Genomic DNA, 25,666 nt, shown 5'->3' with positions numbered 1-25,666 from the left:
TATCTTATCTACCTTTTTTTCTGTCTTCTTAATTCTATCCCTTTTTCTGTTATTAGTGTTAAGTTCGTGTTTAAGGTTAGTTTTAAGGTTCCGGGTTATATTGTTGCGATCGGGATCTGTATTGTACACGTGCTTTGGATACAGCGAACTAATATTATCGTTGTAATTTCGCATGCTACTGTTTGTACCGTGAAGTTGGAATTCCCCGAAATAGAATCTTTATAAAGACGCGAAATAGCTTAATTGGAAAATTATATCAGCTTTTGTTACTTTATCCTGTCTGCCTTTGTGGTGAATTCTAATTTAGCACACTTTCACACTATAAACAAAAACACGCGCAGTGCAAGTCAAAACACGTCGCGTTATTAATGCAAAGCGTCAACTATCGATCCAAGGTCACACGCATCGGCGCCGACTGAGTACGAAAGTTGAGATCCGTATCCGTATCCGTATCCGCGGATCTAGACACTAATTATCCGTATCCGTATCCGTATCCGCGGATATACATTTTTAATGATCCGGCACATCACTAGATGTGATATAACTGATGTATATATTCGTCTGTTTTGTCTATTTTCAATCTCCGTGCCAACTTGCTTTTCGGTAAGTTATGTTTCATTCAATGGTAGCTTTGATGGCAACCGATATTTAAAAATTATTGGCTAAAACACTTTGTTATAAAAGTGCAATCAATACATTTGAATGAACAATGAATTGTGATATAACGACAGGTTAATGTGTGAAAATTCTTTTCTTTGCTTTACTTATCTAGTTGTGTATTCTTTGTTGTGCTTAGCACCTGTGTTTTTTTTTTTTTTGAAAATTATTAAAATAAACTGATGATATTAATGAGTGTAGTATAAAAATAATCATCCCAATATCATTTCTTCTTTTTTTCCACTTATTCCAAAGCTTAGAGGGTGGCTGTCATGATGAGTGCTCTCTCTGTTTCTCATTGAAGTCAGTCTTGAGTGAGTAGCATTACTTTATTAGTGTTAGTAAGGGCATATGGCCTCAAAAATTTCTGATCTCAATTTATATTGCTCTTAACAAAATTTCACATGTATACAATTAATATTTCTTGCTTTCAGTAAACAGTAGTCTTGGTAATCTGACATATGTAGGACTAGAACATGGAAACATAGATACACCAACAACTACTGAAATATATCAGACTATTATATCGTGATTATTTTAATTACTAAATAATTTATAATAATTACAATAGCCCAATATAATCTGATAGTTGTTGGCATACTACATATGTACTGTACATTGGGTTTGTAGTTGTTTAAGTATTATTGGATTAATTAAGGAGCTTGCCAGATTATTGGAAATAAGATGAACTCAATGGTTTATTCATTTGGAAAGAAAATATTTATTTTCATGATATTAGTACATTGTATTAATCAAAAATATATATAGAATATCAAGTAATGTAACAATTGAACACAAACAAATTTGACAGCATGGAATAACTGTTAATGATGCAACAAGTTGAACTACTTATCAAAACATCCAAGCATGTTGCCATTGCCTATAATATGATATAGTATAGTATTTTTGGTGGGAAATTTCAGGGGACTGATATTTATATGTTTATACAGTATTGTGTTATAAATATAGCTAGGAGATGTAGGCATTAAAAAAAATCACATAAGTTATAATTTTTATAACTATTTATATGACTTTTAGTGTCTAGTTTGAGCATTCAAGCTTAGGCTTGATATTGTGCCATGTTTAGTGGTAAGATGTTCAAATTTAATGGAAATTGGAGTTTGAACTGGTGGGAAGCTTGTCTATTACTCGGCAACAGTGCCAGTAATACCCGAGAATCGACCAGTGTCAGATTACCAGAAAAGTCAAACTAGCAAGTGGCTGGATTACCGAGATTGTACCTTAATTCAATTTTTTTCTAATATTTCATGTATAATTGAATTTGAACAATATTTGCAAATCAGTTTGCAGTTCAATTTATATTTTTATCTTTTCATTAAAATATTTTTAAACTCTATAAGAATAATGGATAGTATGTACCAAAACTTATTTCATATGTTTAAAAAGGAATGTTGTGTTTATATTTTTAATTTGGATTTTACTATTTATAACAAATTCTTTGAAATAGTTAGTAGGGTACAATGTATCATTAGTCGTCATTTATTTAGTATGAGTAATATGTAATATCTTTTTTAAATACAATTTTCTTAATTTTTTTTACAGGATGGTAAATTAGAATATCAAAATCAAGCAAAATTACTGTTTAAGAAATTAAACCAAAATTCTCCACCTCGTTGCAGCATAGAAACTGGTCCCTATTTTTTTCAGTAAGGAAATAATATTTGTATCAATCTAAATTAACCTTTAATTTTTCTTGGAAAACATTAAAAATATCCGTGTTTTTAATTTGCAGTTATATTATTGAAAATAATGTGTGTTATTTGGTATTGTGTGCTCAGTCCTATCCGAAACGGCTTGCGTTTTCGTACCTGGAAGACCTACACAATGAATTTCAGAGTCAATATGGTGAAAAGGTAGCCACGGTCAATCGACCCTACTTCTTTATCGAATTCGGTAAGTAAAAAATTACTATTTTATTCTAATTTTGCTTTGTGATTTTTGTGTACAATATCACTAATCTGTTGTCTTTAATTGGATTTTTTAAATTTTGTTAATATGTTTAAAAATAAATAAGTTATTTATTGATTATTATTCTGTACATATTAACAAAAATATTATATCGAATTACATATTGTATATTTCTATACATGTTAATAAATGGTTTATTTGGATTCTTATTGGACTATAATAGGATCAATTAATTATTAAAGTACTAAGTATCAATAATACCATATAGATGCATAACCAATAACATCTGTACAGTACACTCTTGTACCGGCAGGCGTACCGTGCAGATGTTATCGTGCCGTACCATTCCAACAGTCACTAGGTTTGATTACTCCTCTGGCCAATCCTTTCTTCCAGAATATTCTAAATTAAATTTATTTATTTCTAATGATTAAATTTAACATAAGATGACAGCATATCTGCCCATCCACATTACCTTGTTTTATTATAATTAATCAGCCATATTATACCAAATAAGAATCTAGATGTATCATTTTGTTAGCAGGACCTGTGCAAGAGTATTTGATACCCCTAGGCAAAGAAAATTTAGGTACCCCTATACATTTTATATATATAGTGTGTGTATGTGATTATTATGAACATTTAAAAAATGTTTCATTAATATTGATACATTTGTATACATATATGATTACCTCTAATATCTGTATAGGAAGAAAATTAGTTTTAGATTATCTTAGATACAAAAATTTTGAAAAATTCTCTTTTGAACTTAATGCAGATATTTGCAATGTCACAAAAATTCTCAGAGCAATAAACACATTTGAAACATTATTTTTGCATATGTGTGAGAGGACATCTAATGAAGGACTTTGCCTTACTATTATTTGTGACAATATGCAGATTAAATTAAAATACTAAATGTAAGTATTGAAAAATGTTACACATACTTCAGAACTATAGTCTGCCAATCATACGAGTCTAACATTACACTCTAGCAAACTGGAAGCGTCGCCATTATTTCTTTTGCACTTCCAAGATTTAGTCAATGATTTAAAGGACTCCCAGCACATTAAAGTACAGAGTTAAAAGTATATTGTAATTTACAACATAAATTTTGGGAATAGTTATATATTTATTAAATATTTTCCTAAATACTATTATGCCTATAGTTATTCAAGATAAAAATTATTTCTATTCCACATGATAAAAAAATCCAGTACAGTAGAGCATCGTTTATCTGAATCAATTGGGGACTGAGGTTGTTCGGATAACTTATTTTTCGGATAACCGATTACGTACGAAAAAATATATTAACCTATCCCATGTTGAAATTTTTCTCCATTGCGTGTCGCTTCATGTTGAATTTTCATCGATGTTAAGCCTAACGTAAACTTTTTAAAATAATAATCGTGGCTATTGTATTGTTAAAAATTATTTCTTTATTTTTTACAAACAAAATTAATATATTGAAAAATATAAAAACAAAAAAAATTTATACTTTATAAGTTAATCTAGTATCAAAAACGTACGATTCAGCATGACACACAGTCCTCAGAAAAACACCACACAAAAGTGCCAGTGCTGCCAGCTAAAAAACACACATCAACAAAAAAAAATATTGGAGTAGCCCAAGATATAGCCAAAGATTGCAGCGCCACAGCACTAGCGAAAATTTAAATTTGCCGACTGGAATGCTTTTGGTTAACCGACGTTTCAGATAACCGGCTTTTGGATAAACGATGCTCTACTGTATATCCAATTCTGTTACGGTGTAGTTCTATTTCGTCTTTTTAAGAAAGTAAATTTTAAAAGTAATTCCTCAATTAAAATTTTTGTTCTGTAATTTTTTATCCCAAGTATTTGTCTTGCAATCAGCACAATTAATTTTAAAATGTTCTTTGTTTTATAAATGTGGTTATTTATAAATTATGTAATGTAGATGTGGGTGAGTAGGTTTGCAGATATTTGTTATGGTGCATTACAAAGGTATGGGTGCTTACATAAACATAATGTAATGCTAGGATCTCTACCCTTGGAAATAGAATGATTCAATTTTGTCTCATAATTGCATAGAAAACTATACTGTTTATCACTACTTTCATATAATTAACAAAATAACCTAATGCTTGGCATCCTTACTATGTTTTATTCCATAGTACAATTAAGGATATTGATCCAGGATGTGTGTGTAATTATTTTGTTAATTATATGAAAGTAGTGATAAACAGTATAGTTTTCTGTGCAATTCTGGAGATTCAGGATATTAATCCAGGATGTGTGTAACACATCCTGGATCAATATTCTGGGATTGAGGGGATAACACTTTTGGGGATGAGTATGTGTAACACTTTGTGGAGTGTTACAGGGGATGGGATCATAACTGAAAAGTGTAAAAATAGTATTACATAATTTGTGAAAGATTCCATATTCTGGTTCCTAAAGATCCTTACTTAATCATAACAAATACAAATTCAATTTCATAAAAACAAAAGGGGTTTATTATACTTACATATCATGTATATATTAGTGGCATGATTGTCCCAAACCTTCTAGCTGATTATTCTTTATTGAAGTTTCTTATTATTTAGTTATTTAGTCAATATATGTAAAAAAGAAAAAAAAATTATAACATAAAGAAGTATTGTGAAACCTTGGGATTGCACAGTTTTCAGCAGTAAGGAGTAGAGTCCCTAGTATATATTATATATATATAATTGTGTATGTTTTATTTTCATGCTGGAATAATAGAACATCTTTTTTAAAATACATTTAATAAAAATGAAATTTAAGGTACAGAACATATAACTAAGTTTATTCAATTTGAACTGCTTTTCTTGGAATGAAAATTTGATCAGAATACTGGTGCACCTTCTCTTATTGACTAGTGATCCACTGTGGGTTAAATCTCACATATTAACACAAAAAAAACTGTTCAAACTTCAAAAACTTTTTAAAACATTTATGATGGCAAACAGTTTATCGGACATATTTCATGACAGTCGTCTTGCAAGTTAAATATTTGCATACGTACCTTTAATTCATTTTTGAGTTAGTCCTCCCTTTGGGTTTTTCTGGATTCACCACTCCTGAAGATGGACAGAAAATTCAAACACTTTGGCATTATGAAAAATTTTTGCTCTGAGTATAGAAGTTTGAATTGGATTTATTTTAAGAAGTGTGATAACCAATATTTATTTCTTCAAAACCAATAAACTAAATTTACCATTTATAATTTCTAAATGTATATTTTTGAAAGCTGCATGTAGAATTAGCTTTAATACTACAAAAATTGCTTTGTTGAGTTTTTGGCAAACATTCAGAATACGATCCAATTGATTTTGCAATGACCATTTACACTAGTGCACACATGAGAGAGAAATTCTGTATAGCACTGCAGTCTTGTAGCCAGGGGTAAAACTGAAAAATTCTGACTAGTATTTTTCTCTTTTCTGGCCAGCACTATGCCTATTGGCAACAGACAAAAATGAAAGCATATATTATATATACTGCATTTGGGTGCCACTGACTAAGCCAAGGGAGCCTGGCTATCCACTGTGTACTTTTATAGAATACACAAATTTTCTTTTTTCCTTTCTACACATAAGAAGTTACATAAGAATTACTTTCAACACTGTTGAAACTTTTCTGATGTGTATAAGTAAGTATACACATACTTATAGTGTGTGTATGTATATATATATACATACACACACTATAAGTATAATGATTTAATTAAAAACAACTCCAGTTGTTTAAATAGAGATGATATTATAGTCATTCCTTTTTAAGATTTTACGTCATCTCAAATTTAATAATTTTCTCAGAACTGAAAGAAACATTGGAAAAAGTAGGCATCAGAAGATAAATAAATAGATTATTTTCACATACATCAGATAGTCTGTCTTTACAAATTAGTATGATATAATATGCAAATTTAATGCAAAGATAAGCATGTTTGACTGACTTGATATATTTGTTATCTTGACTTTGAAAAGAGAGATTTGGGCCTAAATATTAGTCTGGACTTTAATTTAAAGATGTTACCGGTCACAATGAATTGATAACAGAAGCAATGGATTTCTATCTGCAATTTTTAATTTAGAACAATAGACCGACTTTATATTTTGCAACATAATCTCGTCCTGCACTTTATGGCAGCAATATGTACAAGATAATGGGAAAAAACATTTGAATAATCTCTATTTATTAATGTAATAAAATTAATTACACTTCAATCTAATAAATTTTTCTGCACAACTAGGATGTTGCTATCTGTAGAGAATTTTAATATTTTGAAATAAGATTACCAATAGATGGCAGCACTAGTATCTATAATGCATCTTTGTTGTATAGTATCACTTCAAAACTTTTGAGTTATATAGTAAAGATCACTACAAATAATATAAATAATAATTTTATTTTGTAGTTTAAATTCATACAAAACATCAATAAATTTCTATTTTTAAAATTAGCCCTAAATCTTGGATCCACGAGATGATTCTTTTTATTTCCATAGATAATTACATTCAGAAAACCAAGAAGTCCTATACGGATGCACGAGCGCGCCGGAACCTGTCCCACCTGAACGTCGAACTGCAGGATGTCCAGAGGATAATGATACAGAATATTGACGATGTTCTGCAGAGAGGAGCAGCACTGTCAGGTCGGTAGTGCTTGAAATCAAACATCACAGCTTTGCCCACACATCAATTAATCCGTCTCTCTCTTAATTTTCAGAACTCGACAACAAAGCGAGCAACCTGTCGATCCTGTCGCAGAAATATAAGAAAGAGAGCCACTATTTGAATTTGAAATCAACGTATGCCAAAGTAGCGGCTGTAGGAGTCATAGTTTTTGTATGTTTCCTATATTTTTGGGTACTCTGAAAGAAGTTTTTTCCCTTTCCTCAACCGGAGCAGCATTTCAAAAGAAAGATTGAGTTGTTATTTCAGTTATAAATATAAATATTTTCCATAAAATTGTATAAAAAGTTTTTTTGTTTGTTCTGAGTAAGTTTATATCTTTTCACTTCCTTAAAAAGAGAAAAAAATGTAAGCCTTTTTATTCACAAATCCATAATCTGAGATACATACTATAAATGAATTATTCATATTAAAAATTCTTTGGAAGGAAAAAAATTAGTTTGTTTAAATTGAAATTATGTAATCCGTAGAAAATTTGTCAGCAAATTTAACCTAACAATTTGGATGTTTTATCAAGAATCCTCCATTATAGAACTTTTTTTAAAACTATACTTAGCTCACCTGCAATGACGCCATGATTCTTAAATTTCCTTTGCCAAACTGCAATCTCTCGGAAACATTCTGATGACATATCAATTGCAGAAATAATTGTATTTTCTAATAAAATAAATTGTTTCAATAACTGTAAATGCAATTAAGTTAACAAAAAAATTATGCATTTAAATAACAGCTTAAAACAGTAATGGCAAACCTTTTTTGAAGGTAGTTGAAATGTTTAGTTTGAGAAATGCTTACAAATTCTACTTAGTTCTCCCCCAATATAGATTAAAAAATTAATGCAATTATAACAAAAACAAATATTTAGTGAGAAATAGAGGCAAAAGAATTAAATACCTAAGTCCTTACTATAATTATATCATTGTCTACATTGGACTTAGTATTGATATAATAATAGGACTTATTTAGAAAAAACAAAATCTTTATTTTTCATAAGGTTTTTTCACCTGTACACACTATTTTTATGTTTTTGACCTTAAGGCCCTCTTCAGCAGGTTTACAGTTACAATATTCTATAACTATAACTTATACAAATTATGTGTAAAATTTATTAAATTCCTTACAGGTTCCTTGTTTTCTATTAACATTATATAAATATGTACATAAATTATCCATAAAAGGATTTTTAACATTTTTTTTTTTCTTTATCTTTTAAAGGAATTTGCCTGTATAAAAATAAATACTTATTTAAAATAAGTATTTATTTTTATATGGGCAAATTCCTTTAAAAGGTTTGTTAAAATTAACTTTACTCACTTATCCACCACTTTGTATTCTATCACTGTATCGGAGAAAGTAATTAAGCCTAAAGGTTTTTTCTTTAAATACCTTTCTAAATGATACTATTCTATGATTGGTGAATCTTTTTTTCCTTTAGGTTTTTATTATTTTGCCTTTTATATAAATATGCTTGAATAACTGTCTTTTAGAACTATTTCTTTCTTTTTGAGAGATTGATTTAAATATTGTAATGTTCTTCTACTGCTGAATTTGCATAACTTCCTTTAATTGCTCTAATACGTTCTTTTATGCATATTTTCAGTTTTCTTTTCGTGTCACCTATGTACATTTTTCTTTGTCCATAACTACAATCAAAAGAATATACCATTCCTTTTTCTTCTATCATTTCAATATTTTTTTTATTTCTAGAATATAAATATTTTTTAAAACCCCAAAAAATGATTTATTACATAATATTTTCTTTACTCTTTCAAATAATTTAGGAATATGATTTAATTTCATTATAATTAATTCTATTTTTCTTTTCTGTTTCTATTTCAAACTATATATTTGCTTTAATTTGATTTGCTTGCTCCAATATTGTCAAATATAATAATACAGTCATCTACATACCTATTATAAAATTGAATTCCTTTTATATTTCTTATTTTTCCATCTATCGGTATCATAAATATTTCTGCCAATTTCAGGCTATATATGTTCCCATCAGTATTCCTTCTATTTGAGTGTAATATTTTTCATCAAACTGAAAATAATTGTTTTTCATTACTATTGTAATAAATTATTATAACAATGCTCCACAATGTATAATTAAGTTATAGAATATTGTTATTGTAAAGCTGCTGAAGAGGGCCTTAAGGTCCGAAACACAAAAACAGTGTACAAGTGAAAAACCAGGTGAAAAATAAAGATTTTGTTTTTCTGAATAAGAAACATCATCAAACAATTGGGCTATAATTTTGCTAATTTAAATAATTAATACAAAGTAATGGGGCTTGAACTCAGTCTCTGCTTACCGTGCAGTGTGCCACCCGGACCCCAAGTGAGCCTTTGCTTGGGGTCCAGGCGAATAAGACTCCCTCTATTTGCAAAAACTGAAACAACACCAATATACTAAGTCCAATGTAGACAATGATATAATTAAAATTGAGGCCAGTAATTATTTGATGGTAATTTTTCTGAGATTCACAATTAGTGGCCTTTGAGCATTTATGTTACACAATTTTGAAATTATAAAATATTCAATAAACATTCAACGTGCATATCCAAAATCATTGCGTAGGTTATGGGTTCACCGTCACCAAGTTAAGGGTGGGACAAGTGGGATTTACCCACTCACAGAACAAAGATTCCAAAAAACAAAAAATTCATAAATTTAATTAAACAAACCTTTAAACCATTATTTATTTATGTATAACATAACAGTGACACTACATAGTTGTAGCAATAAATTATTAAATAACTTATGATGTATTTTTAATATTAGACTGATAATTTCAGCATTATTTACTAATGTTCCAACATATTAAAAGGTAAAAGTCAACTAACATTTATTTATAATAATAATTATAATTTCTTTCTAAGCCTACTGTAATGGTGGTATCAGTTTTATAATGTACAAATATAATAATGCAACTAAATTATGCAATCGAATGCATTTTATCATCTTGAATTAACAAGAGAGAGAAAGAGGCAATTAAATGCGTCCCACTTAAATCTTTGTTTACTGAATTGTTTTTCCTTGACCTAAATTCTGACCTTGCTTCCAGGATTTTAATTTTATTTGTTTCTCTTGAAAAGTGGTTAGATAATTCAAAGAATTGAACAAAATAATAGCATTTTAAGACGCATACAAAAATTAAAGAAATTATAATATCGGATAAGACAATAGTTTTTTCTGTTTCTATGAATAAATATAGTTATTCATAGAGATTAACTAGTGTGTTGTCAACTATTGCTAGGTAAAATTTTACTATAAGTAAATATTTACTGAAATAATAACAGATTCCTCTAAGAAACCTATTTCTTTGAAGTTAGAAATCAACATATTGTCCTGAATACTTTTGGACCAGTCAAGTCTGGAAACTTGTTACTGAGTGCTATTATTTCTTACTCCAATTAAGTAAAATTTGTGAACAATTGGAATTTTTTTCATTTTGAACATAAAATATCTTGTAAACAGCCAAACATATCCAAAAATCAGATTATGTTAGGTTAAAATTAAGTTAACAAGACAGTTTTAACAACTTAGCTAACTAATAATTATTAATCTTATGCAATTAATACCAAATTCTATAACTTCTGTAGCATTTTATATATAGTTAGTTTAATTGGCATATAAGCTAATGTGTGTTAATTAATAGCAAGTGATATATTAATATAATCTCACTGAAGGAATATAAAGCATAAAATAGAATAGTCAGTCGTCGTTTATCTATTGGAAACATTCCTTTCTGTGTGCTTCATATCTAATTATTATTAATACATTTTTTGTCGCTAAAAACAATTCTGTGAAGAGTTTAAAAGGCTGAAAAAAAATATAAAGTTACTTCATCAGTTTAAATAAACAACAATAGAGCATAACAAAATTTCAGAATTCGTATTAAAATGTTTAAAATATTTTAAAATTATTATATGGGGTGCTTCAAAAAATAATACTGCAAATAGGGGTAGCGGGGTGGCACTTTTCAGTGAACTACAGTCTGGTCACGACTTCTTATGCATGCGAGAGAGTTAGGACAACTTAAGTTACTTCCGTTTCCTAAGTACCCTATATGATGAAATTTTCTTCAACACATTTTGCTAATTAATTCTTTCCTAGAGGCATTTTAAGTAATTCCTAATGTTCCTAGGTGACAAACAATGTTAAAAATGTTTTAAGGAGTATGTTCCTTTATTTAATAATAATCAATGTTTCAATATAATAAACTAATAGCCAAAGATAACTAGGAACCAGTATTTTCAGGATATGGCAGCAGAATTATAAACTTGAATACTTCAATGACCAAATTTCTCTACTTGCTCTTACTTGTCTGTTTTCTATTCTGTAGAATTTAAATTACAACAAGACTGACACTTTGTGTTAACAAGTTGTTCAGCTTACTCTAGGCTATGCAAGAGGTCTTGCTTACGCCCATTTGAGATGAGTCCAGTTTGTAATGGATTCGTCTCAAACAGGTCCGCTAAAAGAAAACTCACATTATCCATAAAAATCACAAAATTTGCTCAATAAATTAGGTTTTACAGCAACTCTCCTCTTGCAAATTGAATATCTGGTACATTATATGTAACAAAAATTTTGGAACTAAATATTATAATAGAGTTTGGATAATCGTTGGGCTTCAAACTTCAACAGAAACCATAATTTATAAATATAAATAATAAATTTTAAGCACTTTTTCCATTGTCGTTTTATAGTGCAAGGGCCTCATGGACCATGCTGCAAACATTTCTTCCATAGCACATAAATATTAAAATGCCACATATTGAGGAACAAAATTTATATAATCCCACAAAATCTGATGGACCTAAAGTTAGAAATATTACAGATATTCACAAAATACATTCATTATAAAATATAAAGAGAGTGTTTATGAAAAACATAGTAATCTAGCTTTGAACAGTTAAACATTCATACTCAAATAATTTAAGTCCATTCAGTTAATTACACCACAAAAAAATATTTGCATAACGTGCAAATTTTAGACACAATACAAAAACGTAATTAAAACAGAAATACAATTTGGCATCAAGCCACCACATCACTATGACTATGAATGCAGGATCAACTAATGAGGAAAGATAATGATGTAAACATGTTTTTATCAAAAAAAAAAAAACTCAACTATAAAATATTTTGTTTAATTATTTTTGTAATATGCCAAGTTACCAAGAACTACAACCGCAGAATGACCTAGATTTTTTGATTTCTAGGTCGACCTGTGGCCAAATCAGTCTTATTTTAATCACACATTTCTAGGCGATGACACATTACGTTGAATTGTTTTCTAATTTAAAAACATATTGATTTGCATACAAATCAGTTTTTTATATTTCTAGAAAATGATTATAATGTTTTAAATTAAAACTTTATTTAATAATGGTAGCTCTTGTGAACTAGATGGCAATCAAGGGACTAAAAATTCAGAAACTGGGAAAATTATTATTGAAAATATACAGTATATTAAACCTAAGTTGTGTATATAAATGCCTCAATGAAACACTCTTCCAAGTTTTATTATTATTAATTTTTTATATATATATATACAGTATATTAGTTAAAAGGAATATATGTAAGCCATCCAGTGGCCGAGCGTATAAAACCACTGAACACTGGTAGTCAGTTGTGGGCCCATGTCTCGCCAATGGGGTCATCCACATGGAGTTTTCTGTTTTTTCTTCAGATCTGTAACATCTAAAGAGAGCTGGTTTCCCACAAAAAGTCCTCCCAGGAGGTATTCTCTCAGCAGATCACCTGAAAGTGCACTGCCATACGCAAACAAAATGCATATAATTGCAATAAACAGAGTCAAATTTTCATAATTAGAAGATACATATTTCGGAATTTTTACAATTTGTCCTTTGACATGATGGGAATACGAAAGATTGCAGGCTAGAGTCAATCTTTTGTGGACTTCCCTGCCTAAGGTATATAAAATTGCTATAAAGTATCGCTCTAGTGTCAATACTAGTTTAAAAAAGAACAATAATTATAATAATAAAAGCAGGACAAAAACATTATTAAAATATATTTGTAAGTGAAAGACAAATACAAATTTCAGAATCTTCTGTGGTGTGGAAAAACTAATTATGAAGACTCCAATTTGTATTTGCAAATACAGTAGAGCGTCGTTTATCCGAATCAATTGGGGACTGGGGTGGTTCAGATAACTTATTTTTCGGATAACAAATCATTTACGAAAAAATATATTAATTTATCCCATGTTGAAATTTTTCTCCGTTGCGTGTCGCTTTGCGTTGAATTTTCGTCGATGTTAAGCCTAACGAAGACTATTGTATCGTTAAAAATTATTTTTTTTATTTTGTACAAACAAAATAAATTTATTGAAAATATAAAAACAATAAAAAATTATACTTCAGATGTTAATTTAGTATAAAAAACGTAAAATATTTGAGTAGCCCGAGAAATAGCCGAAGATTGCAGCCACAGCACTAGCGAAAATTTAAATTTGCCGACTGGAATGCTTTCGGATAACGGACGTTTCGGATAAACGACGCTCTACTGTATTGTCATATCAAGCAAACATATTTTGTTTGACTGATACAATAGAACAACACAAACACTTTTGCAAATGCATCACCAATGTTATCGATTGAGAGCAAAAGGATATGTATTTCCTCCCTGTATTCGAATGCAGTTTAGGCATGAAATTGTCTTTCCAATAGCAAATGCAAAAAAGTTAAAATTTTATAGAATCTGGCATCTTACTATATTTTTAAATTCTTATTTTTATTATAATAGTTTAACCTGCAAAGAAATATACAATAATTAGTTTGTGTTCTATCAACAGTACCTTTTAGGTGGCTAGGTAGTGGAGGCAGTAAAGGTGGAAGACCCAAATTGAAACCTGTATTGGAGCATATTTTGCAGATGCTTTGATCTAGATACGTAAGTCTCATCCTTCAGCACAGACACTACTCTGAGTCTAACTAGATCCATCTTGATGATAGGCAAGGCAGTGATGTTTGGCTGTGTACAGAATAACTCTTCATGAAGAAATCAATCAAAGATATAAATAATATCATAACCATTGAAACAAGTTCATTAGTCAAGATTCCTGTATAACAACAAAAATATAAATAAATAAAAATTATAACTTATCAGCATTGTTAAACTTGATCTTATAATTAGAATACATTTTGAAACTTGATATTCACAGGGTGGAGTAAGGAAAAAAAAAGAACATTGATATTTCCTTTCACAATAGACATCTATATAAATGATCTTTACACAGGATGATCAATAGCATATATTATTTTAATATTCTAAATATTAGTGTTGAATACTAGACAATTTGGATAATGCATGCTAGGAGCATTTTGTACCCAAAATGTTCCCAACTTTTCAATCCATATTAATTTATGTTATTCAATTTAACATACAATTTAAATAAAGACAGATTGTTGACTATTAATAAGAACATTAAAACTAATCTTGGTATATAAAAAAATTAATGAAGATTGCTTATACTTAGCATAAATTGAAAAACCTAATTTACTGGCTTAAATAAGGTAAAGTTAAATAGAAATAACAAATATCTAATGTTTAAAAAAAATTTCTTTAAGAATCAATTGAAGGTTATACAGCAGAAGTTTGTTAGCCTAGTACCCGACAATCCAGAATTCTCCAATAATCTAGTGTGCTAGTATTCTGCATATTGGAATTTGAATACGTGATGCACTAAAGACTTCAGATGGATGTGTCTGGAAAATTATTATATGTGCACAAATTGTGGATGTTTATTTTAGCAATAATGCATTCATTAACATTTTTGCAGGTTTTTCAATTAGTCTTAACACAATATAGTCTTCACACTGATTAAAGCATGTGCAGATAAAGAAATCTGAAGAAAGACATTGCCAAGCCTGCAGCTTGGCGGTGATCCTAATATAATATAGGATGCTTCAAAAAACATTAACACTAATATAGAATTTTTTTAATAAAAAGTAAAACATCTGGATACGAGTCCAATTTTTCTTGCATGTCTAATCACCAGGAACAGCTATTTCCATTGCAGAGACAACCTTTCTTTAGAGGCTATGCCTCTGTACAAATATGTAAAACAGTTTAAAATGTCCACAGGTGACAATCCCAACACAATTAAAAATAAAGTAGAACCCCTGTAATCCGTCACCTTTGGGACTGGGGATATGGTCGGAACGCAAAAAAGATCAGATTATCTGAAAAAAGTAAAATAAACAATCTTCCCCTTTGTCTAGTCTTTGTAACACTGCTAATTTTTCATTTAATGAAAGAGTAACGTGTTTACGTTTCACTCCTGACATGTTGAAAACACACACAAAACTGTACATGTACACACAATTTAAAACATATACTGTAACGAATACAGAAAAACGCCATGGACGGTGAGTCACCGACGAGTCGGCACAAGTTTCTCGACTCCGACCATGGTCGGATTAACCGGAGTGACGGACTAGGCGAGGGCGGACTAGAGGGGTTCTACTGTATATTTGTTTGTAGAAAAGGGCTGGCAGAATTGCAATTTAATAAAAAGTAAAACATCTGGATACGAGTCCAATTTTTCTTGCCATGTCTAATCACCAGGAACAACTATTTCCATTGCAGAGACAACCTTTCTTTAGAGGCTATGCCTCTGCACAAATATGTAAAACAGTTTAAAATGTCTACAAACAAATATTATATTTTTAATTGTGTTTGGATTGTCACCTGTGGACATTTTAAACTGTTTTACATATTTGTGCAGAGGCATAGCCTCTAAAGAAAGGTTGTCTCTGCAATGGAAATAGCTGTTCCTGGTGATTAGACATGGCAAGAAAAATTGGACTTGTATCCAGATGTTTTACTTTTTATTACATTGTAATTCTGCCAGCCCTTTTCTACAAACTAATATAGAAGTAACTTCTTACATAAGAATTGTAGTGGCAGATTGTCATCTGCATACAAATGAAGAAAAACATGATACAGTAGAGCCTCGAAAACTTGGCCTAATGTGGACCGAAGGGTGGCCAAGTTTGTGAAAATGCTGGGTTATCGGGAATGGGGTTAAAAAAACTAAGTATGAGTGTTTCCTCAGAAAATACTGTACTGTATTTGTATGTATTGTTTACTTGAGAATACAACTGAGAATAAACTGCCCAAATACCCTTAAACAAAGGAAAAGTACGATCTTTATGAAGGCATAGACCTTTACTACATGAAAATGAAAATTAATGAATACATTGTGTACAGTAATTTACCTGATAAGACAGACCCCAGAAAAATACTTTATGAGGCATAAAGCTGTCTATAATGAAAATTAATTAACTAAGGATTTTTTTGCCCTGCCAGGGTGTGGCCAAGTTATCCGGAGTGCCGAGTTTTCGAGGCTCTACTGTACAAGGAAAAAGTAAAGGACCAACTACTCAAAATATGGCAAGAAAAGTGGCTTCAAAATATTAGTGGAGGACACATGTACTGAATTCTCAGTAACATCAAGACACAACAAGAAATGAAGTGAATGGAAATCAACCATTATAACATGCAGTTCCTCACAGGACACAGTCTTTTCCATCAAAAATTGAACCAATTAGGACTGAGTGAATCTATGGAGTGTGAATGTGAAGAGGAGGGTGCTGCAGAACACGTGATGTTTTTTGTCCAATCTTTGAAGAGACAAGGCAACAAACAGAAATACTACTAGAACTGGCAAGAAACCCAGAAAGAATAGATGAAAAGATGTAAGGAACTTAAAGTTTGTCACTCGTTACGACTCCACGCAAGCAAAACACGTATACAAGACATGCTGCAAAAGGTAAATAAACTAGAAGTGCAGGACTGTAATGATGTCGTCATCAAGAGGGATATAAACTCCATAAAAGCTAGCATCAGAGAGATGAAGCTACAACTAGTGGTGACCAGCGACAGAAAAGGATCAGTACTGGAGGTTTTGTTTGTAAGATGAGCAACTCACCCATTTGTTGTGGATATAGCTGATATTCCACTAACCATGTCTTGAGAACTGCTTGTGTACAAGTGTTTTTTGTGTATTAGTACTACTGGGAGTAAGTGGTTTTCAGTTAAATAAACCTAACTTGTGCTTTTGTTTAGACACTCTGTCATGTCAATCTGAAGCTTTCAGCACCAGACACTACTTTTGTATTCCCAACATGATCACCGGTGTCTCGCATTCAGTTCATGTGCTAACTACTGACTGACCCCTACTTACCTTTGTGTGGCATCCTTCCCATTAGGAACCCTGGGCTACATAAAGAAGGGATGTTACAAAGATACCATAAATACTAGACAAAAGTAATTTCAAGAAAGTGAATAAAGTGACATAAGACATTTTAAAAGCAAGAAAAGAAACAAGAAACAACACTGAAAACAACTACAAAGGAGAGCAAAAGAAAAATTGTAGACAGAGAAATAGCAGAAAGAAAAGATAACAGACCGTTGGTATATCTAGGGCGGGGTACAGTAGGGTGGAGGAGGGTGTTCTCTGGGACGGCTGTCCTCTGCATGTGCAAGAAGTCACAACCCAATTGTGGAGTTCTCAAAAAAGTACAACCCTACTATCCATGCTCACTTCCTTATGAGAGTTAACATTTTTTAAAGCACCTTGTATATCATTTGCCATATTTAAATCTTAAAACATTTTAAAAACTCTGGCAAAATTATGAATTTTTGAGAACAAGCTACAATAATAATTTCTCCTGCAAATTTTTTTCAAAAAATTTTAATATTCAGAAGGAGAAATTTACAAACATTTTTGAGTTCTCAACAAACTGAAAGAAAAGCACCTAATGCTGGAATATTAAAATTTTGTTAATGGAAGTTTAAATAATTAATTATAAATAATGAAGTTTAAATTAAAGAATATTTTGTATACATACTTTAATTCAGAGTTACTATAGTGTAATGTTCTCAAGCATGTTTTACATTGATTTTGTGTAGAACCCAAATATGGCTGCCTTGAAATAATTTTAAAAATTTGTATTTGTTTTAGGAACCATGATATTTCTTTTAATACTGTTTCTGTATGGAATGTGCATGGAAATGAATTTATAAGTTCCTTCAGCTGGATTAAATATCCAGAGAAATTTTATACAGAATAGAACTAAATCATTATTTTGGGTCACTCAAAGAATCATTTTCTTGCAATGCCATGTTTCAAGTTTGTATGGAAATTTTTTGGCATTTCTACAAATATTTGGAGGTTTAACAGAAAGATTCTAGATCTGTTATGCCTCATTTTAAGGCATTATTATATTTTGTAAGATTGTAAGATAAATTTTCCTTTTATGTATTTCTCATATAAGTCTAATAACCAAAGTAGACATAAGCATCATCATCATCATCATAAAACTGTAATGTTCATCATTTTTTAAATCAAGACTTAGGATGAAGACTACACAGAAAAAAGTTTGTAAAGCCTGATTCTATTATTAGACATAAGCCTAAAAACCAGGTTTTGCAGGCTATATTAGCACTAATTTTAATTAATTAATTATTGGAATTTGGACTGAGGATTCCAAATCTTTTAATCCAAATTCAAATAATTAATAAAATTATCATAAATGTAAGCAATAATGGCAATGCATGAGTGAAAATATCTTTTTTGACAGCAGTTATAATACTTGTTAGTAAAACATATTGAAGATAAACAGACCTTTTCTTGTTCAGATAGCATTATAACATTTTAAAATCTTTAAGTGTAAAACATACCATTGATTCCAAAAACTTAATAATAGAGAGAGAATTTTTTTAAGGAAAGAATTTAAGAACTTACTGAGATATCAACTAGTACATTTTATATTAAAAAATTTTACTTTTTCCTAGGAAATCTAAAGTAAATAAGATATATATTTTTTAATTTTAGAAGGATTAGCAAATATAGAAATAAAAAATTATTAAGCTGCAGTTTTGCAACCATCATATAAAACTAAAAATTTTAAATTAATTCTTCATCTTAGTGTCTTAATTTCAGGATCATTCAAATCCTAGGTGGTTTTTGGCCTTGTTCACAATCTGTCTTCATCTGCTTACATTCATTCCTACCCTAATCATCTTAAGTCAGAATTCACATTATCTTTCCATCTAAGTTTGCCCTAGTATCACTTAATGTTATTGATTATCATCCCATTTTCAAAAGAAGTTTTTCTACAAACCAACCAATGCCTTATGTCAGAGGGGCAAACCTATGGCATGCGTGCCCAAAGTGGCATGTTGAAGAAATCATCTGGCATGTAACGAATTATATGATTTCGGTTTATCATTTTTTTCAATCAGGTTCTTTATATTTACTCTAATTACAGCATATTATTTTATTTATTTAAATATAGTTTTTTTAAAACTCTTTTCACCCTGTGGACACTAAGAGGGCTTTTTTATTTAGCAAGCCCACAATGGGACAGCCGGGTGATCGATCTCGGGTCCACAAGAGCGATAAGCTACCACTTTGACCACTCAGCCATTCGGCCAAATTTAAATATAGTTACTCAAAGTCTAAAACTACTGCACGCATAAACATTTTTAAAGAAAAGTATGCTTACTATGTGGCACGCAAACTCAAAAAGGTTTGCCATCCCTGCCTTATGTCATCGGGCTAGCTGTTATCTAGCCCAATAACATATGGCATTGGTTGGCTTGTAGTTTTATAATGTATTGAGTTTTAGTGATGTTGTTTGTTTATATATAAGTTTCTTCATTGTAATGGTTAAATAATTCCTGAATTATTAAGTCTAATCACAACATAACAAATCTGACAACAGTAATTTTGGAAATATTAAAAGTTAATTCTAGTTAATTAAAAGAATCTTTTTTTTGTTTTGTTTTTTCATTTTTAACTTTGTCCTGTGGGCACTAAGATAATAATTTTTCCATATCCATTGTGGGTTTGACTGAGTCCATAATAGGGCATCTGGATGGCAAGGGACAGAGCACAACAGTCAGGACTAACCAATAAAAAAAATTTCTGGATTACACTCAAAAGATTTGATCCCTGGTTCCTCAGAGCAGTATGGTGATGCCTTAACTGCCTTGACCCATTAAGCCATCAGTTAAAAGAATCAGAAAGAGAAATGTAAAAATATTTCTTATGAACATGCAAACTTTACTCTGCAGTTGTGTGATGAAAATATAGCAACAGAGAAATAAGCCAAGTGCCTATGACAAAAAATATGACAAATGTGTACTTTTTGTTGTTTGGTACTGTTTTGTTATTGAACAAATGTATTTTTACATTGTTTTAATGATTCTTTTAATCAAGATGTGACAAAACCAAATCTTTTTTTTTTAAATTCCAATTATATTAAATTTATATGAGTGTTGAACTGAAAGAATTTAATAAATTAATTCTCCAGTTCATGAATTGTTTCACTATGCATGTAAGGAAATTTATTTTCTTATTCTAACTAAAAATATTCAAAAAAATAGAGAGATTAATTATAATAATAAAATATGAAAATATGTATTATTAATAATAAAATTATGAAAATATGTGATAAATTTAAAAACAAGTTTAATTGAACTTGATATCACTGCATTTGTATATTAAATGTACAGCTTTTGTTAAAAATAAAATAAATAGTTTATAGTGAAAAGATAAATACCATTCAAAATTTTGTTAGAAAATTCATTTAATATAAATTATTAACATTGTGATTCAATTCTGTTGGAGTTCAGTTTCGCATGCCTGTTGCGCACCCTTGACTTGATCCCAGTGTGGATTCCAATGTGGTCTTTTAAGTTACAACGCAGACTAAACCTTTTCCCACAATAATGACATAGAAATGGTTTCTCTCCAGTGTGGACCCTCATATGTATCTTTAAATGTGTTCCTTGAGAAAATTTCTTCTGGCACAAATGACATTCATATGGTTTTTCACCCGTGTGTATTCTCACATGTGTTTTAAGGTTACAATTATTCTGGAACCTTTTACCACATATTTCACAAACAAATGGTCTTTCACCCGTATGTATTATGTTATGTTCTTTTAGAGCACCTTTACTCTTGAATCGTTTACCACAAGTTTCACACATATAGGGTCGTTCCTCGGATTTTAAAATGGTCCCATTGTCACTATGAGTCAATAAGTGTTTACGCAAGGAAGGTAGGTGAACAAAAGTCTTGTTACAAATATTACAAATAAATGGTTTCTCTCCACTATGAATCCTATGATGTGCTTCTAGGTGATTAATTTGACGAAATCTCTTGCCACACATGTCGCATGCATGTGGCTTGGCATCCGTATGAATTAACGTGTGCGTCTTTAAATTTGAATAAAATTTAAATTGCTTATTACAAACAGTACATATAAACGATTTTTCTGGAATATGTTCTTTTTTATGTATTAAAAATGCAGATTTACTTACAAAATTTTCACCACATTCTTCACAAGAATAGTTATTCAATTCATCAAAGATATCCATACAATTATGAAAACCATTATCTTCGACACCATTCTCATTGCATAACTGGCACTGTTTCTGTTCATCTGTCTCCGTATTTGAATCTGTCTCATCACTTGAGTTGGAATTATTATCAGGCACAATTAAAACTAGTGCAGGTGCTTTTGTTCTATTGTTATGGACATCTTCATTCTGAAGCACATCAAAACTTTCTTTGGAATCTAGAATGTAAATGAAAAATCAATAACAGTTATTTATAACGTAATAAGAACTAGAAAATAATTTATACTTTTGAGACATTATATGAAAACTGATAAAAAATCTGTAATCAATAAGTTTAAAAATTATCGAAGAACTGTCTTTTTGGTGTTAAAACAATTTCAAAGAGTGAAATGTTATTTACTCTACCAATGACAATAATATATATATATATATATATTATTGCTTTAAAGTATAAACACATATACAAAGCCTTGGTATATGCATTAATTAATTAATTAAAAAATAGTACAAATACCGTCATTTCACATTCAGTTAAAAATAATATATAAGTAAAAATAATCATAAAGTAATCTATTTTTCTACTTTATTTCATATACTTCAACAAAAATCAAGAGAAAAAATTACTTTTCCTAATTGACTGTGAAGATGCAAAATCTTGGTCCTATCTATTGTAGAAGGCCAAGATTCTGTACTATTTTCTTTCATAACTCCAAATTTTCTATCTTAACATTTTAATTTTAAAACAGTGTTAGCTTTATATCTGAATTTCAAAAAGAAATACTTACCTGAAGTTAATATTTAGAATTAAATTAGAATGTTCTAATTTTACTTTAGTATAAAATTAATATTGATATATCTCCATTAATAACAAATATGTCTAGAATACTTAATGTGATTATTATTTTATTCTTCACTTCATACAAACTTTGTATGAGTCTTACTGTGTCTTCAGCTTATGAATTATAAGGTCTTATTTTTGAATTTGAGCAATTCAATGAAATATTTGAAGATGCAAATTGGATAGCACCTTAGATGTTTATTAAATAACTTGCATAGTTGTCTTAAATATTTTTTAATATTAGAAAATACAGTGGAACCTCAGTATATGACCATAATCCATTCCTGGTGTTTGGACTTATACCGAATAGGACATATACCAAACCAACCTTTACCATAAGAAGTAATGTAAAAATGATCAATCCATTCTCATGTAAAAAAAATGGCTGGCTTTAAACACCTCGCTTTCCTGGCTAGTTCCTGCTTGATTTTTCATGAGATCACCATGTATCTTTTTAGCTTTCTCGCAAATAATTGCTTCTGATACACTGTCACCAGAACACTGTTTTTCAGTATTCCTAAGCAAAAGCAATTTCTCAACATGATCTAATGTCTTCAATCTGTTTAAAAATTGATTTAACCCCTTTCGCAACGTTAGCAGATTTAATAATGTCTTTATTTTTCACGATTGTCAATATTGTCATTCTCGGAATATGGTATGCAACAGTTAAATCTCGAACACGCATGCCACCTTCATATTTCTCAACAATCTCTTTTTTCAGTTCCATTGTGATTTTAGTCATTTTTTTATTTTTTTGTTGCCTTTTTGCAATTCATAATTAATAAAAATAATAACATTTTACTTACAAACTAAAATAAAAAGAAATTTAACAAAGTTATAAACTGTGGCACTGCGAACATTTAGTCTGGTCTAATACACCGATAGTGCTACTCATTCATAGATGGCGTGTATAATTGAATTAAGTCGTATACTGAGCAAAATTTGTTTCGTCCAAACAGGACATATTCCGAATTGGACATATTCTAAAGCAGATGAATACTGAGGTACCACTATATAGAAATCAGAAATGGAAATGAAAAGGAGCTTAAATAATATAAATCAAAATCAAAGCTGTACACTATGCCATCTGAGTAAAAAAATCAAAAGAACTGATGTGACCCCAGTGGTGCCCACAGACTATAAAAACTGAGGGGAACGAGCTATAAAAAAGGGCATTGTATATTATGAAAAAGCTTCAAACTCTATGATTCAACATTGGATCAGCACTCCCACAAGATGGCACTGGTTACACTCAGGGCTAAATTATTTTTGAAAACAAGGTTTGGTCAACTTATGATGAACAATAACTATATAAAAATATAGTTATTGTTCATCATAAGTTGACCAAACCTTGTTTTCAAAAATAATTTAGCCCTGAGTGTAACCAGTGCCATCTTGTGGGAGTGCTGATCCAATGTTGAATCATAGAGTTTGAAGCTTTTTCATAATATACAATGCCCTTTTTTATAGCTCGTTCCCCTCAGTTTTTATAGTCTGTGGGCACCACTGGGGTCACATCAGTTCTTTTGATTTTTTTACTCAGATGGCATAGTGTACAGCTTTGATTTTGATTTATATTATTTAAGCTCCTTTTCATTTCCATTTCTGATTTCTATATAGTGGTACCTCAGTATTCATCTGCTTTAGAATATGTCCAATTCGGAATATGTCCTGTTTGGACGAAACAAATTTTGCTCAGTATACGACTTAATTCAATTATACACGCCATCTATGAATGAGTAGCACTATCGGTGTATTAGACCAGACTAAATGTTCGCAGTGCCACAGTTTATAACTTTGTTAAATTTCTTTTTATTTTAGTTTGTAAGTAAAATGTTATTATTTTTATTAATTATGAATTGCAAAAAGGCAACAAAAAAATAAAAAAATGACTAAAATCACAATGGAACTGCAAAAAGAGATTGTTGAGAAATATGAAGGTGGCATGCGGCATGCGTGTTCGAAATTTAACTGTTGCATACCGTATTCCGAGAACGACGATATCAACACTCGTGAAAAATTAAGACATTATTAAATTTGCTAATGTTGCGAAAGAGGTTAAATCAATTTCTAAACATAGATCGAAGACATTAGATTATGTTGAGAAATTGCTTTTGCTTTGGATAACTGAAAAACAGTGTGCTGGCGAGTGTATCAGAAGCAATTATTTGCAAGAAAGCTAAAAAGATACATGCTGATCTCATGAAAAATCAAGCACGAACTAGCCAGAAAAGTGAGGTGTTTAAAGCCAGCCATTTTTTTTCATGAGAACGGATTGATCATTTTTACATTACTTCTTATGGGAAAGGTTGGTTTGGTATACGTCCAAACACCAGGAACGGATTAAGGTCGTATACCGAGGTTCCACTGTACTAATTTACTATACTAATAATGTATTTTTTCATACTTTTCGGTTATCAGACCAACCCCAGTCCCCAATTGAATTGGATAATCGATGTTCTACTATATTGACCAAATTATCTAACATAATCGTGCAATCACATTTTATCATATATAGATCATTCATTAATCTGTCTGCTATTACAGCATCCACAAGAGCAAATGGATACTTTCTATAAGCAAAATTTATTTTTTCATGGAAGCTAGCCATGTTAGTTTTTGAATACTCAAGTCTTTCAGGTCATTGAGCTCAACAGTGAAACATCGCTGATGTCAGTCTCAACAGTCCATTTAGAAACGTTTTCTGACTGTTGAGCCAACCATTGAATATAGAAACATATATTATATTACTTACTACCTTGGTACCCAATATACAGGGGGTGCAAAAGTAGGTATACAGTTGAGAATCTGAGAAATACAAATCTCTGGTGTTCATTATTATTAGTTCGTATTCCTTATTTGTGATTTAATTTGTACATAAAATAAATGTTTTTCTTTGTTTTTTTCCATAACAACTGTGTACCTACTTTTGCACCCCCCCTGTATATTTTATTTTAGTAATATACCACCAGTTGTAACACCTAAAATAAGTTATAATAAATTCAGTATGCTAGTATAATATCCTTTTATTCAAATGAACCCTTCTCTGTATCATTTTCTTCTATACTAGATCTTTCTTTAATAATTTGAATTTCTTGAATATTTATATCATTAGGAAAACTTAGA

General features: G+C 30.3%; 2 protein-coding genes across 2 annotated transcripts in view; one reads left to right on the top strand and one right to left on the bottom strand.

Moving 5' to 3' along the window:
• The window catches only part of LOC111619126 (vesicle-trafficking protein SEC22b-like), a 29,082-nt gene extending 21,358 nt beyond the window's left edge, over window positions 1-7,724 (top strand). The window contains exons 2-5 of the mRNA XM_023360791.1: window positions 2,221-2,324; window positions 2,411-2,571; window positions 7,103-7,249; window positions 7,324-7,724. Coding sequence (XP_023216559.1) covers window positions 2,221-2,324; window positions 2,411-2,571; window positions 7,103-7,249; window positions 7,324-7,472 — 561 coding nt within the window. The 3' untranslated portion in view covers window positions 7,473-7,724. The remainder of the gene's footprint in view (window positions 1-2,220; window positions 2,325-2,410; window positions 2,572-7,102; window positions 7,250-7,323) is intronic.
• The window catches only part of LOC111619113 (zinc finger protein 665-like), a 36,730-nt gene continuing 18,555 nt past the window's right edge, over window positions 7,492-25,666 (bottom strand). Inside the window, exons 3-6 of the mRNA XM_023360776.1 lie at window positions 20,901-21,929; window positions 14,123-14,386; window positions 7,851-7,946; window positions 7,492-7,618 (exon numbers count right to left, since the gene is read on the bottom strand). Coding sequence (XP_023216544.1) covers window positions 20,941-21,929 — 989 coding nt within the window. The 3' untranslated portion in view covers window positions 7,492-7,618; window positions 7,851-7,946; window positions 14,123-14,386; window positions 20,901-20,940. The remainder of the gene's footprint in view (window positions 7,619-7,850; window positions 7,947-14,122; window positions 14,387-20,900; window positions 21,930-25,666) is intronic.

This window comes from Centruroides sculpturatus, unplaced genomic scaffold (genome assembly GCF_000671375.1).
Source record: "Centruroides sculpturatus isolate CEXI.00-Female unplaced genomic scaffold, Cexi_2.0 scaffold87, whole genome shotgun sequence".
Lineage (NCBI taxonomy): Eukaryota > Metazoa > Arthropoda > Arachnida > Scorpiones > Buthidae > Centruroides > Centruroides sculpturatus.
The sequence above is the reverse complement of the archived record's forward strand: the minus strand, read 5'-3'. Positions and strand labels throughout refer to the sequence as shown.